This window comes from Balaenoptera borealis (genome assembly GCF_965194805.1).
Source record: "Balaenoptera borealis genome assembly, chromosome: 1".
NCBI classification, from domain to species: Eukaryota; Metazoa; Chordata; class Mammalia; order Artiodactyla; family Balaenopteridae; genus Balaenoptera; species Balaenoptera borealis.
Genome location: NC_138860.1, coordinates 77,855,847 through 77,869,903, shown reverse-complemented (window position 1 = coordinate 77,869,903; position 14,057 = coordinate 77,855,847). Strand labels below are relative to the sequence as shown.

General features: G+C 40.6%; 1 protein-coding gene and 1 long non-coding RNA gene across 10 annotated transcripts in view; one reads left to right on the top strand and one right to left on the bottom strand.

Moving 5' to 3' along the window:
* DCAF8 (DDB1 and CUL4 associated factor 8) overlaps nucleotides 1–14,057 on the bottom strand; it is a 43,276-nt gene that overhangs the window by 14,790 nt on the left and 14,429 nt on the right. For all 9 annotated transcript variants that reach the window (XM_082405747.1, XM_082405745.1, XM_082405751.1 and 6 more), the window contains 4 exons: nucleotides 10,048–10,718; nucleotides 8,940–9,080; nucleotides 7,743–7,837; nucleotides 2,929–3,039 (listed from right to left, as the gene is read on the bottom strand). In XM_082405747.1, the coding sequence (XP_082261873.1) occupies nucleotides 2,929–3,039; nucleotides 7,743–7,837; nucleotides 8,940–9,080; nucleotides 10,048–10,718 (1,018 nt within the window). The remainder of the gene's footprint in view (nucleotides 1–2,928; nucleotides 3,040–7,742; nucleotides 7,838–8,939; nucleotides 9,081–10,047; nucleotides 10,719–14,057) is intronic.
* Nucleotides 10,730–13,778, top strand: LOC309636032. Its single transcript, XR_014249196.1, has 2 exons — nucleotides 10,730–12,735; nucleotides 13,051–13,778. It is a non-coding gene; the product is annotated as an uncharacterized lncRNA (long non-coding RNA).

Genomic DNA, 14,057 nt, shown 5'->3' with positions numbered 1-14,057 from the left:
TTTGGTCATATTCCAAAAAGCATGACTCTCTAAGGCTTCCCTTAAATGCTCCTTCACAATCCTAAACTAAAATTCAGTATTTATGATGTGAAAGCCTTGAGGATGAGTAAGTTATTTCTCTGTATTCCCCTAAAGGAATTCCTTCAGGCTAGTGAAAGCTAATGGTGTTATGATATAAAATACTCAGCAAAAATATTTTCAAATTTGTACTGGCAGGTGAGCCTAAAGTTCTTTCAAAGAACAAAACAGAAAAGAGGAATTCCAAAACATTCAACTGGCTGAACTGAAGAGGTGCCAGAGAAATTGAGGATGATCAGAGAAGAGCTAGGGTGTGGAAGGGCCATCTGCTCATAGGCGATCAGTGTGACTCAAAATCTACACGTGCTTCTGTCGAGTAAACAGCCTATTACATGCTGAGAATTTGGCATGTACAAAGGGATAAAGGATATTGAGGCTGATAAGAAATAGAAGATCTGAGTATTTCTCCTTGTGATGAAATGCTAAAACTAATTTCCAGCCCCACTCTCACCCTGAGAAAGTATTAGCTCTGGATAAAAGCATTATCAATTGCAGTTCTCAATACAGCCAACGCCTCCACTCTCCTCCAAACATCAAGGTCCTAGTGGTTGAATTATCTAGAGACACAGACTTTTCCATGAATCCAGAGCTCTAAGCAGGAAATGCAAATTAGAAAATTCAGTAAATGCTTGATTTGGAGGAGGAAGCACCTGGAAGTTCTGACAACTGCAACCCCGTTTTGGATCAACAACTTATCTTAAAAAAAAAACTGCTAAACATTTGCTATTGGTGAATAGAGGAAAGGAATTTAGAAGGCAAGGGAAACAGGGGAAGAAGAAGAGAGCAACAAAGTTGCCCAGTTCTCTTGTGGCAGGATTCTTCAACAAGTTAAGATCATCTCTCAGGTATTTCTAAAAATTTAGTCCCATCCCTGTGATTATTAATAAAATTAATTATAGAATACAGTTATAAAAATATCCTCTTATTTAAAAAGGAAGATGGGACTTCCCTGGTGGCACAGTGGTTAAGAATCTGCCTGCCAGTGCAGGGGACACGGGTTCGAGCCCTGGTCTGGGAAGATCCCACATGCTGCAGAGCAACCAAGCCCGTGCGCCACAACTACTGAGCCTGCGCTCTAGAGCCCACAAGCCACAACTACTGAAGCCTGCATGCCTAGAGCCCGTGTTCCCCAACAAGAGAAGCCACTGCAATGCGAAGCACACGCACCAAAACAAAGAGTAGCCCCTGCTCTCTGCAACTAGAGAAAGCCCGCGTGAAGCAACAAAGACCCAACGCAGCCAGAAATAAATAAATTTATAAATAAATAAAAAGGAAGATAATGCTTTTCATCCACCATCAGGAAAGCATAAAGTCATTCATTCTTCTAGTGATCCTTTCCTTCCTCCCTTTCAAACTGATGATCTCTTGGAAACCAAAGAAATATACTTAAAAATAGGCCAATTGCATCATCAAAAAATCTACAAACAATAAATGCTGGAGAGGGCGTGGAGAAAAGGGAACCCTCTTGCACTGTTGGTGGGAATGTAAATTGATACAGCCACTATGGAGAACAGTATGGAGGTTCCTTAAAAAACTAAAAATAGTACTACCATACAACCCAGCAATCCCACTACTGGGCATATACCCTGAGAAAACCATAATTCAAAAAGAGTCATGTACCACAATGTTCACTGCAGCACTATTTACAATAGCCAGGACATGGAATCAACCTGTGTCCATCGACAGATGAATGGATAAAGAAGATGTGGCACATATATACAATGGAATATTATTCAGCCATAAAAAGAAACGAAATTGAGTTATTTGTAGTGAGGTGGATGGACCTAGAGTCTGTCATACAGAGTGAAGTAAGTCAGGAAGAGAAAAACAAATACCGTATGCTTACACATACATATGGAATCTAAAAAAAAAAAATGGTTCTGATGAACCTAGGGGCAGGACAGGAATAAAGATGCAGATGTAGAAAATGGACTTGAGGACACCGGGAGGAGAGGGAAGGGTAAGCTGGGACAAAGTGAGAGAGTAGCACTGACATATACACACTACCAAATGTAAAATAGATAGCTAGTGGGAAGCAGCTGCATAGCACAGGGAGATCAGCTCGGTGCTTTGTGACCACCTAGAAGGGTGGGATGGGGTGGGGGAGGGAGATGCAAGAGGGAGGGGATATGGGGATATATGTATGCATATAGCTGATTCACTTTGTTATACAGCAGAAACTAACACAACACTGTAAAGCAATTATACTCCAATAAAGATGTTAAAAAAAAAAATAGGCCAATTGGATAGGGATGGGATATAATTGTGACAAGGGGCCAGAAGGAAACTAACTGCTACACATGGCGACTGAATCCATGAACTCTGTTTTCCTTAGGATATATCTCAATAGACAGTGTTACAAGAAATGTTCATAGTAACAAAGATATCACTAAAGATAAAGAAAAGTGGTTCAGGATCCCGGGAGCCAAAAACCCGAAGTTCATAATGAGTACTCCCAAGTCAAATTATTTCTGTATCTGAAACCAGCATTCAAAATTTCTAGTACGTGTTAATTTATATATGAAAAATGGTAGAAAATATTTACTAATAGAGCACTTGCTAGTAAACCTGGGTTTATGCCTAGCTGCTAGGTGGAGAACTTGGTCAATTCATCAAACTTCTTTAGAACTTGATAATATCTATAACATGTTAAGCCATCCCTCAGAGATTGCTACATTAGGAAACAGAATATGTCAGAGGAAGTTTAAACTCTTTGGAAGATGGCAAAAAATTAAAGATGGTGGTTAATGAACTCCTAGGCAATTCATAGCCTTCCATAAGGGACAGCTGATAGTACACAATACATCACAGTCTCAAACTCTCAAAGACACAAAACAGCCACAGACTCACCTTACAAACTGATCTCGTCCACCCACTGCAAACTGGTGGGTATTGGCAGGATTCACATAGATTGTATACAACCCCACCTTCTTCTCCTTTTCTTTTGTCACCACCAGTTTCCTTCAAGAGTAGAAAAGTATATAAGTTATATTCTCCAAAAGATCCAGATAGTCATGGCAAGTGAGAACAGAGACAGTAACGCACACACAGCTAATAAGAAACCAAACAGATTCTCACTTGGAAAGAAAGAAAGAAGTGGTTTTGTTTGTTCGTACATTGGAACAAGAAAAACAAAAAACCCACCACCATATATATTTACTAAATGCTACTTTGGAGATGGAAAAAACGTAGTAATTTTCTGGTGTTCCTCAAGAAGTATAAATTAAAGGTGTATGAAAGTATTGCTCCTCAGTAGCCTTAGCTTGAGTCCAATATGATGACAACCAATCATTAAAGAGACAATACTACCCACATCTTCCCATCCTCTACTTGTAAGTACATCTTCCCAATCATCTGGGAGCAGGGAGTGAGGGGAGGATGAATCACAGAAACAGTGGACAGAAAAGACCTTAAGGGGGACTCCCCTGGTGGTCCGGTGGGTAAGACTCCATGCTCCCAATGAAGGGGGCCCGGGTTTGATCCCTGGTCAGGGAACTAGATCCTGCAGGCATGCCACAACTAAGGAGTCAGCATGCCACAACTAAGGAGTCAGCATGCCGCAACTAAAAAGTCCAAACGCTGCAACGAAGATCCCACATGCTGCAACTAAGACCCCGCGCAGCCAAAATAAATAAAAATTTAAAAATAAACATTAAAAAAAAAAAAAGGAAAAGACCTTACGGTCAGAATCTATCTCCCAAATTCCAGAGAAGTATCACTTAAAACCCAGCTTTAAAAATGCACGATGAAAAACGACAAGCAACGGTTAATACAAAGGAAAACAGTATTAGTCTTCCCTTATTTGAAGCAAATTAGGAGCAGAGATTCTTGTCAAGACAGCTGTTTTTAATGCTGAAAAATTATTTCTAAATTATTCTTCTGGTTGTACCACAAAAAGAGGTGATTCTTAGGAGGGCATGGGACCCCGAGGAAACCTCATAAAATTTCAGAGTTTTAGCCAGAAGATTTTGGCCAAAGAGCCATAATTTTGTCCCACCTTAAGGGTAGCCCTATAAATACTCCTCCCAGATTGAAGCGTTCAACCTGTCAAATATGACATCATAAAGATTAGTAAATTTATAGGAAAAGGAAGACAGGAAAGGAAGGGACTGGGCTTTTTAGCTTGCTTGCTTTCTTTTTTTTTTTTAGTGCTGAATAATATTTCATTATCTGGATATACCACAGTATACCCATTCACCTACTGAAGTACATCTTGGTTGCTTCCAAGTTTTGGCGATTATGAATAACAGCTTTCATTTTTAATTCTAAGCTTCTGCTCATTTCTGGTGCTTACAGAAAATGAAAGAACTATAACTATGACAATAAGTTTCTTTGTAAATGATGTCAGCATCCTCTCTGAATGGTCAAAGTCACTCCATCCTAGACTGCTCTAGGCAAAGGAGAAATTTAATTTTAAAATCTCTGCAGCCTTCCATTAAAAGAATAGTGTACAAAGGTCATTAAAAATAAATGTCATTAGGAAATACACACATACCCAAAACACAAGGCAGAAAACAAGTCAAAAAAGAGTTTCAGGAACAAAACTAGCAATGGAGAAGAGGCAGCTCTAATTGGGCTTTAGATATGGAAGAGGAAGAGGAGCAGCTGCTGCTCTTTTTCAGAGGAACATCTCATTTCCTCAGCAATTTGGATTTTTAGAAGGAGAGGGTCAGACAAACATAACAGTTACCATGCAGAAGCAAAATGAAAGAAGTGAGGGGATAGATTATGAAGTACTGGCTCCACTGTCATCTAATCCTGACAAAGAACTCAATCTTCTATGCCTCCATTTAATCACCTAAAACAAACAATTCTCTCTCCTAATGCATAAATGCACAGAGCACCTTGAGCCCTGTGGGGAAAATGCAGAGGTGCTATAAAAATGATTGATAATGGCAGCAGGAAAAAAAAAAACGTTTTGACACCAGAGCAAGGCAGCACACAAAGCCATATGAAACAAATTTACCAAATTCTGCCTTAAAATTTGCAGTTTTTAGCGAGCTGGTATGTTCCAGGAAAAAGGGAAAAACAATTACAGATCAAACCAAAGGATTCCTCTGAAGAATATCTCAAACTAGCTTCCGCTGCCTAAATGAATATCCCACCCACAGCTCCAAATCCAACTCCTCCTATGATGTTAGCCAATATCACCAGCTTCCAGAGACTCAGCTATTATGTATACACAAAAGAAAAATTCCCCTATGCCAACTTCACACAAAAATGCCTCTGATATACGCAGATGTTCAGGCACCAGCTTAACACATACGGATACACATTCTAGCCATGACCTTCACATTCAGTCCTCCCACCTCATTCTAGCCTTCCACTAATTCAACCCCTAAAGCAAAAACTTTCTTAAGGTCAGAATCTGGACCTCCTCCTACTCAAAGTTTCTCCTATGTTCCCCCTTTTAGTTTCTATCCCACCTATTACTGCTTGCACCTAGATCCACTGATCAACTCTCAGTCAGATTTTCTGCTTACATCTTTTCATTACACATTCAATAATCTGCCAGTCATTTACTCTGCCCATTACTTGAACCAGATTCCCAATTTCTTGTGGCCTAACAGTAGTTTTCCTCTGAACCTGATCCATAGGATTTTACTCAGCTTCACAACGCTCTACCAGAGCAGACCAAACAAACTCATATCATTTTTTCCATCTTTGTCCTTCCACTCCCCTCTGGAAAACTTGCTAATGTTCCATTATCACAGAACCATGGAACTTGAGAACTGAAAATAACAAACATCATTCAGTTTAAGAGATTAAATGATTTTCTCAAAGCTGTATAACTGCAGGCTAGTACTAGGAGGCAGATCCCTTGTCACCCAGGCCTGTTCCCTTTGCAGGAGAAATCCATTCATTATCTCTCAATCTTCATCCTCTTAAGTTTTATATAAATAACCAGTATATCCTTTCCACAAGCCAAAAACATTTCCATCCTTTAACCACTATTTTAAATTCTTCACTTTCTAGACAACTTTTTGTATACTTATCTAAAAATAAAAGTCTAATAATAATCAGCCTTAAGATTATATTCCCTAAATTAACTTATATTTTACTTGTATGCTATGTAAATCAGTGACACCCCTTACTCAATATTGGTATTGACATGTAAGAGTTAAGATAATTTTTAAGGGGGGAGAGTTCTGAAAAGTTGAAATCTTGAGTTCTTCCTCACTTTGTGATCCTAGAATAAACTTCCAGAATGCCATATTAAAAATATATATATATAGTTTTTAAGACTAACAATACAATAAATAATGTAGATAATCTATCAACTAGGTAGTCGTTAAACAAACTGTGGTACACCAATGCCATGACACAGATGTCATGGTTAAAAATGAGGTAGGCCATAGGGGCTTCCCTGGCGGTTCATGGTTAAGACTTTGCCTTCCAATGCAGGGGGCAGGGGTTCAATCCCTGGTCAGGGAGCTAAGATCCCACATGCCTCTTGGCCAAAAAACCAAAACATAAAACAGAAGCAATATTGCAACAAATTCAATAAAGACTTTAAAAATGGTCCACATAAAAATAAATAAATAAATAAAATGTTTAAAAAGAAAAAATTAGGTAGGCCTTTTTGGTCTGACGTAGAAAGCTCTCCAAAATACATCATGATGTGAAAAAAGTAAATTGCAGGAACATACGTATATGTAAGTTTATATATATGTACAATTATCCCATGTTGGAGGGAAGAGTGTATATGTATATAGTAAGATACATAAATGTATACAAAAAGGATTGAAAAGGTATTCAAAATTTTTAACAATGGTTATCAATAGCTAGAAAAGTGGGGGGCAGGGGAGGTATATATGAGGGAGCATTTACATTTTGTCCACATACTTCATTATTTGAGTTTTTAAAACAAGATATATTTGTTTATTATAAGCAATAAAAATGAAAAAAGGAAACTGAAATAATTAGTAGCTACAAGTCAGTATGTTCCAACCATGGTGCCAGACACTATGCTGAGGTATCAAACACATTTATCAATAATCCTCACAGAAACCAGAAAAAGAGAGAATAAGACTGACTGATTATACCCATAGTGAGGCTGAAGAAACTGAAGTTCAGAAAGGTTATATAGGTCATTACTAGTAGTGCCCAAGTTGAGATTTGATCTAGGTCTGCCTGGATCCAAATAAGATGCTATGCTCTTTCTATGATATCACACAGCTAAAAGGGGATATAATTTACCTATGAATCTCTGATTCATGTAAAAATAAGCTGTGATATGATAGAGTTCTACTATAGCTACCAATATTTTTGTTCAAGAATTATCATTTAATTTTTACATTTCTACACAAAATTGAAGTGAAAACTACATAGGAGCTTATCTCTAAGTTGCTAGTAATGTGCTTCTTGTGGGGAAGTTGAGTGGCACCCAAGTGAATGGAGAGTGGAAGACTGTCCAGTTATTAAAGCCCACATATAATAAGATAACTGAACCCTGCTTTAGAAATGAAGATAGGTGAATAGTATTTTACTGCTGAGAAACAGACAACAAAGAAGTAAGGAATTCCCCTAAACTCATCTGTTTCTTATCATAAATACAAAGGAACCATTCTGATGGACCAGAGAGTTGAGCATTACCTAGGACACATGCAATATTTTCAAAGCCAAGAAATCCAATTCTGTAAAAATACTACTGCTATACTTACGAAGCTGGCCGGTCTTGTCTGAGGTCAATGGTGAAGACAACTGCATCTTCACCTGCAGATAGGAACGTACAGGGAGAGTCTGGTTCCAGGGCCAACTGAAGGAGAAAAAAGGGAAAGGATGAGGTTTCTAAAGATTAAAATTAGAGGTTGTCTAACTCATTCCTTTATCTTTATGAAGGGCTGCATTTAAAATGTCTCAAAAAAAAAAATAATAAAATGTCTCAGCAAGAGAAACATCTACCTTTTTTGTTGTAAAATCCCAGGAAAGAAGATAATAAGCCCATTCTCTCTTGCTCTGTGTGAATTATTCACAGCTTATTTATTCTATACAAGTCAAAAGGACAGGTGATTTGCTATTTTAACGAAGTATCCAAGGGATATGAACAGTGATACCAAAGGAAAACACCGCCATTAGGGCTCATCCTCAAAATCAATTCCACACCCTCAGGTGGGGAGAGAAATGGCACCCAAGTTTCATTCCCTACAGCTTAGTTCTAAAAGTTAGTTATCTAGTGGTTGGGGGTAGTCTTAAGAATCAAAGAAATAGGTAATTTTCATATTTCTTGAGCCATGGGCGAGGAAAGCATACTCCAGGTCCACCTACATATTTGTTTAGGGTTTGTAAAAAAAAAAAAAAAAAAAAAAAGAGGACCATCCTCTTTCCACGGCATGGAAGAAAACAGTGCCTACTCTGAGACTAGGCAGTTCTTGGCTCCTCACTGGCTGCCATCATGATTATTTGGCCTATATCCCCAGCTCTAAATAGGGCTTCCAGAAATAGTACTGTTTATGCACTGAGTTGTGAGCAGAAAAGCTGGAGCTCTCACATATAAGAAGCCAACAGCTAGCACCTTAGAGCTGTTAAAATGTTCTAAATACAATAGGAGTAAATTTTAAAGGTTTGGAAGGCACAGTAGACCTCAAGGATCTCCAAACCAACCATGTTTCAGCTTAGGAGTTAAGTATTATCAGGTGAATGTTGCATGTGCAAGATCTAGAGCTCTCTCAAATACTTGCCTTCTGAGAAGTTTAGTGTGGCTGCTTTTTCTCCCATCTTACCTACAAATCCTAGGACTGAAAGAAGTGATGCAGGTGACCACAACAAAGGGGACACAATGGACAGAGATACTGGAGGGCTTTGGCTGAGATCCAAAGAGGAGCTGAACTGCACAACCTTTGGGGCAAGGGCTTACTTACCTTGTGGGATGCTCCCTTGTGCTGGGCCACACGCTTTGTATTCTTGCAGCACTGTGTAGCAGACAGCTCTGCTACCCGAACCTGCCCATCACGGGCACACATGGCCAGGGTGGAATCGCCACTGTTAGGAAGGAACTTGGCCTGGGATGTTAAGAATAAAAAAAAGGACAAGAGAAATTGAAGAGGTGAATTTGAGAGGGAAAAACATGATGACAACCCCAAATCATCTGCTTTTGCTACACAACAGCTGGAAACTTAGACCTCTTGCTCTTATACAGTTGGCTCAAGTCCAATTTCTCCCAAGGGTTAAAGGAGAGGAAAAGAAAAAATTTCTGATATGAGAGGATTTCTGTTGATTCTGTAAGGCTGAACTGGTATGAGTGCTCAGGTGAACTAGGAATATACCCAGAAAGAAAGAAAGGTAAGGGAAAAAGGAGAAAATCTTCCTTGATTCAGGAAGTAAACATAAACCTGCTACAAAGAAAAAGGAAACTAGAGGGGATATTGGGGAAGGAAAGAGAACATGCTTAGGGATAAATGGCTAGTACCATATGATGGATGGGGCTGGTAAGTAAAACTTCTAGAGAATAACAAAATTAACTAATATTTATCAAATGTTTATTAAGTACCAGGCACGGTTCTAACTGCTTAGCTTCTACTGTTATTTAATCCTCATGACCCTGTATGTTATTAGCCCTATATTATAGGTAAATAAACTGAAGACAGAGGTTAAATAAACTTGCCCAAGATCACACAGCTAGTTAAGGGGTTGGACCAAGATTTAAACTCAACTAGACTGGTTCAAGAGCCTCTGCTCTTGTATTGTACCGCCTCCTAGCACGGCATTTAGCGCCTTCCTGATGATTTCCAAGCACCCTTCCTATTATAATGAGGCTTCTTACAGTCTCTGTGCTCAAGGAAACAAAAGGTTGCCGTGAGTCTTTCAGTGTATTTAACTCCTCTAAGTCATTATGGGAGCCAAGGAAGGACGGAGTCCTGATATCTAATTCCTACCACAACTCACTATCACTCCTACTCCAGGCAGCAGCTCAGGTTTATCTAACTCGTGCCTGATTTTCTCAGTTGCCAATCTGCTCCCTTGCCTCACCTGGAAGACATTGCTTTTGTGGCCACTCTCAAAGTCCAATACTGGCTGTCGCCGCACCCAGTCCCAAACGACCACTTTCAGGTCATCGCTGCCACTGGCCAGCCAGGTGCCGCGCTGGTTAAAGTGCAGGGTGTTAACACAACCAGTATGGCCCTCAAGCCCATGCTGCAGGCGGAAACGCTGCACAAAGACTCTTGCCCCACAAGCCTCATACACAAAGCGGGCACTTGAACCCAGCTCCCGCTCCCGAAGGGCAGGAAGGGCTTGCCAGCGAGGTCGGGGCAGGACTGAGGTCTCCGAGGACACCCAGTCCTCCAGGGCCCGCTCATCATCTGATGAGTCCTGGTCACGGTTGGCCCGCTTGCGCTGTACGCGACGACGAGGATGCTCTTCCTCCTCCTCTTCTTCCTCCTCTTCTTCCTCTGAGTGGTCATGGACTTGGTTTTCATCATTGATGGAGTAATGGCCAGTGTCCTCCATGCTGTCAGAGTCCTTGTCTTCACCTGAGCTCTCTGTATCTGTGCCTCGACTTTCTGTGCTGGTGCGGTTGGGGCCACCATCATCCCCGGTCAAGCTCAAGCTCAGGTCTGAGGCCTCCACTTCAATGCCTGAGGATGTCTCCCTCCCCTCCTCAGCACCAGACATCTCCTCTGGACTGCTAGACAGGCTTCCTGCATGTTAGTGAGGAATGGGTAGGTGAGGGGGAAAAATAAGGAAATAAGATAGTGACCAGAAGGATTCCCACTCCTTAGTCTAAAAATTCATCCCACCAAAAGACCCAGAAACCAACTTTGGTCAAAATGTTTTCATTACATATGCTTATAAACAGTACCTTCTGAGAGGGAATCTTGAAAAGATGAAAACCAAAGTCACACACAAATAAAGAACTGCAGGACAACCAAAGATTATAATAAATTCTCAAGAAGCAAAGCACTGGCAGATTTTAAAAAAGTATGCCTGATACAACTACCTTAGGCTCTATTTTGCTAGATGGGCATCCATTAGTTATGGCACATAATTAAGTTGAACATAAGAAAAAAGAACAGCCATCCCTGGGCTTCCCTGGTGGCACAGTGTTTAAGAATCCGCCTGCCAATGCAGGGGACACGGGTTCAAGCCCTGGTACAGGAAGAGCCCACATGCCGCGTAGCAACTAAGCTCTTGTGCCACAACTACTGAGCCTGCGCTCCAGAGCCCGTGAGCCACAACTACCGAGCCCGCATGTCGCAACTACTGAAGCCCGTGCGCCTAGAGCCCGTGCTCTGCAACAAGAGAAGCCACCCAATGAGAAGCCCGTGCACCGCAACGAAGAGCAGCCCCCGCTCGCCACAACTAGAAAAAAGCCCGCGCGCAGCAACAAAGACCCAACACAGCCAAAAATAAAAATAAATAAATAAATTTTAAAAAAAGAACAGCCATCCCCAGCAAGAGTTGGACTATTTACCACTTCGAGAAAGCACCACTACCTCCCACCTCTTAAACCCTGAAGTTTCTTCCCCCGAGGTTTTAAAATCCACTAAGAATCCAGAAGGAAGTGCAAGGGACAAGTGGAAATTGTGACCATTTGAGTGGCTTCTTGCTCTCTTTTTTGCTGATAAATGTATTCTGCCTTACTTCCATTAATTTAATAATCGTAATACTAGTTTTAGATATAGGAATTCTAGTGAGACAAAGTTTTATCAGGAAGCATAAATAAAATTGATAAAAATCAGGGCTACTACAGTGGGACCTGAAAAGTTCATATTCTAGGTCTGCCATATTGGTAGTTATAAAATAACTGGGTCACTTTGAGCAATATAATCCCCAAAATTAGATACCGAATTCTCCTATCTAACAGCCAAATCATATTCTAGTGAGCACTTTGGCAATGTTCTAGGGCCAAAAGGACCAAAACTTCCAAACTAAGGTCAAGATGTAAAGAAAGGAAGGGGGTGAATGAAGATTTTAAACCCTGCTAATGGCCTCCTTTCCTCAGATGACAATAAATTTTATCTTGCCAGAAGTAAAGGCTATTAGGAAAGGCTGACCAGCTATGTGTGACTCTGGTATAAGCTATTCAACTCCAATACCACATTGATGTTTAAGGATTCAAAATGGGAATATCTTCTTGCTTAGTCATCTGGATTAAAGCAGTAATTTCTGAAGATCTTTGAAGCAATGGAACGTCTTTTCAATGAACTCTTAGGCAAAGCCCAATAAAGAAAACAGATAAACAATACACACACTTTTGGTTCAAGTAGTGACAGAAGGTTGGGAGACACACAAACAGCTCTTTTCAAAAAGCACCTCAACTAAGAGCACAGTGTGAAAACGACTAGGAACTGGAAGAAAAAGGGGAAAAGTGCAGCAATTTGCTCCCAGGAACTACATTTGCTGAGGCTACTGTATATGCTGAGAAAGATTAATAATTGTGGTTTTTGAAATGAAATTGGGTTTGAGATTGGGAGTGGTGAGAAGGGATAAAATATCACACCCATCACTTCTGTGAAGAAGAAAAAAAAAAATGAAACATCAAAACTCCTAGCATTTATTGTTAAAATTAAGATGACTTTGGGGGCCTTAGCACATTAAGATAAGGGCCAGAGCATATCACAAGCTCAGCAAGAGGACACTAACAGTCAGTGACCAAGATAATAGCTAGGGGTTGGCAAATTTTTTCTATAAAGGGCCAGATAATAAAAAGTTTAGGCTTCTAGGGGCTTCCCTGGTGGTGCAGTGGTTAAGAATCTGCCTGCCATTGCAGGGGACATGGGTTCGAGCCCTGGTCTGGGAAGATCCCATACGCCGCGGAGCAGCTGGGCCCGTGAGCCACAATTACTGAGCCTGCGCGCCTGGAGCCTGTGCTCCGTAGCAAGAGAGGCCGCGATAGTGAGAGGCCCGTGCGCCACGATGAAGAGTGGCCCCCACTTGCCGCAACTAGAGAAAGCCCTCGCACAGAAACGAAGACCCAACCCAGCCATAAATTAATTAATTAATTAATTTAAAAAAAAAAAAAAAGTTTAGGCTTCTAAACTTTGGACCATATGGATGTATGGCACAACTACTCAACTCCACTGCTGTAGCACAAAAGTAACCATAAATACTATGTAAATAAATGCAGCATGACTGAGTTCCAGTAAACTACAAAAACAGCAGCCCGCAGGCCTGTGGATTTAGCCTGCAGGCCATAATTTGCCAATCCCTGATCTAGCTAATGGCCAAACTCCAAATCAATTGTATACCTCCAACCCCTCTAGAATCCTGTGCCTTTCAACTAAGCCCAGTGAAAACTCTGAATCACTCTCCTTTACAGAAGATAAATGAACACCAGTGGTAAGAAAAGAACAAAGGGGCAGTAAAACAGCATGCTGAAAGTCTCGCTCTCCCTTACTCACTTCATTGCTCTACCAAAGACGTCAACTAGAATTTAGACGATAATCTTAACCTACAAGGTGCTGAGGAATGCTGAACACTGTGCTGTCCAATTATATCCATTTGAAGGACCTCCTCTAGTTGGAAGTTGGCTCAGAGTGGATGCACTGGTCAAATAACCCAGGTAGTAGCTATACTCTACCAGAATCATGATATTCTGCCTTCAAATCTGCCGTAGACCCAGTGATTTAATACTTGGCAGCACTGGTGGAAGGAAGGAAAGGAAGCAGGGAGGGAGGGAGGGAGGGAAAGAAAGAAAGAAAGAAAGGAAGGAAAGAAAGGAAAGAAAGGAAAGGAAGGAAAGGAAAAAAAGGAAGAAAGAGAAGAAAAGAAAAGAAAAAGAAAGAAAAAAGCCCCAATTGCATCTATTTATAACTTCATCTCTTATCTAATCTCTCTACTGAACTATGATCTACCATGAAAAGAGACCTCTCCTTATAACTGGGGAGCCTTGCCTTCCCAACAACTCCCTTGGTTCCACCACCAATTGGATCTTCTTTTTCTCCTTTATTAACAGCATCTCCTAGGTTTTGTCCACCCTTACAAAATTCCAAACCACTTGACCTCTTAGAGGGACAACTCTATTATTGATCTTCTGA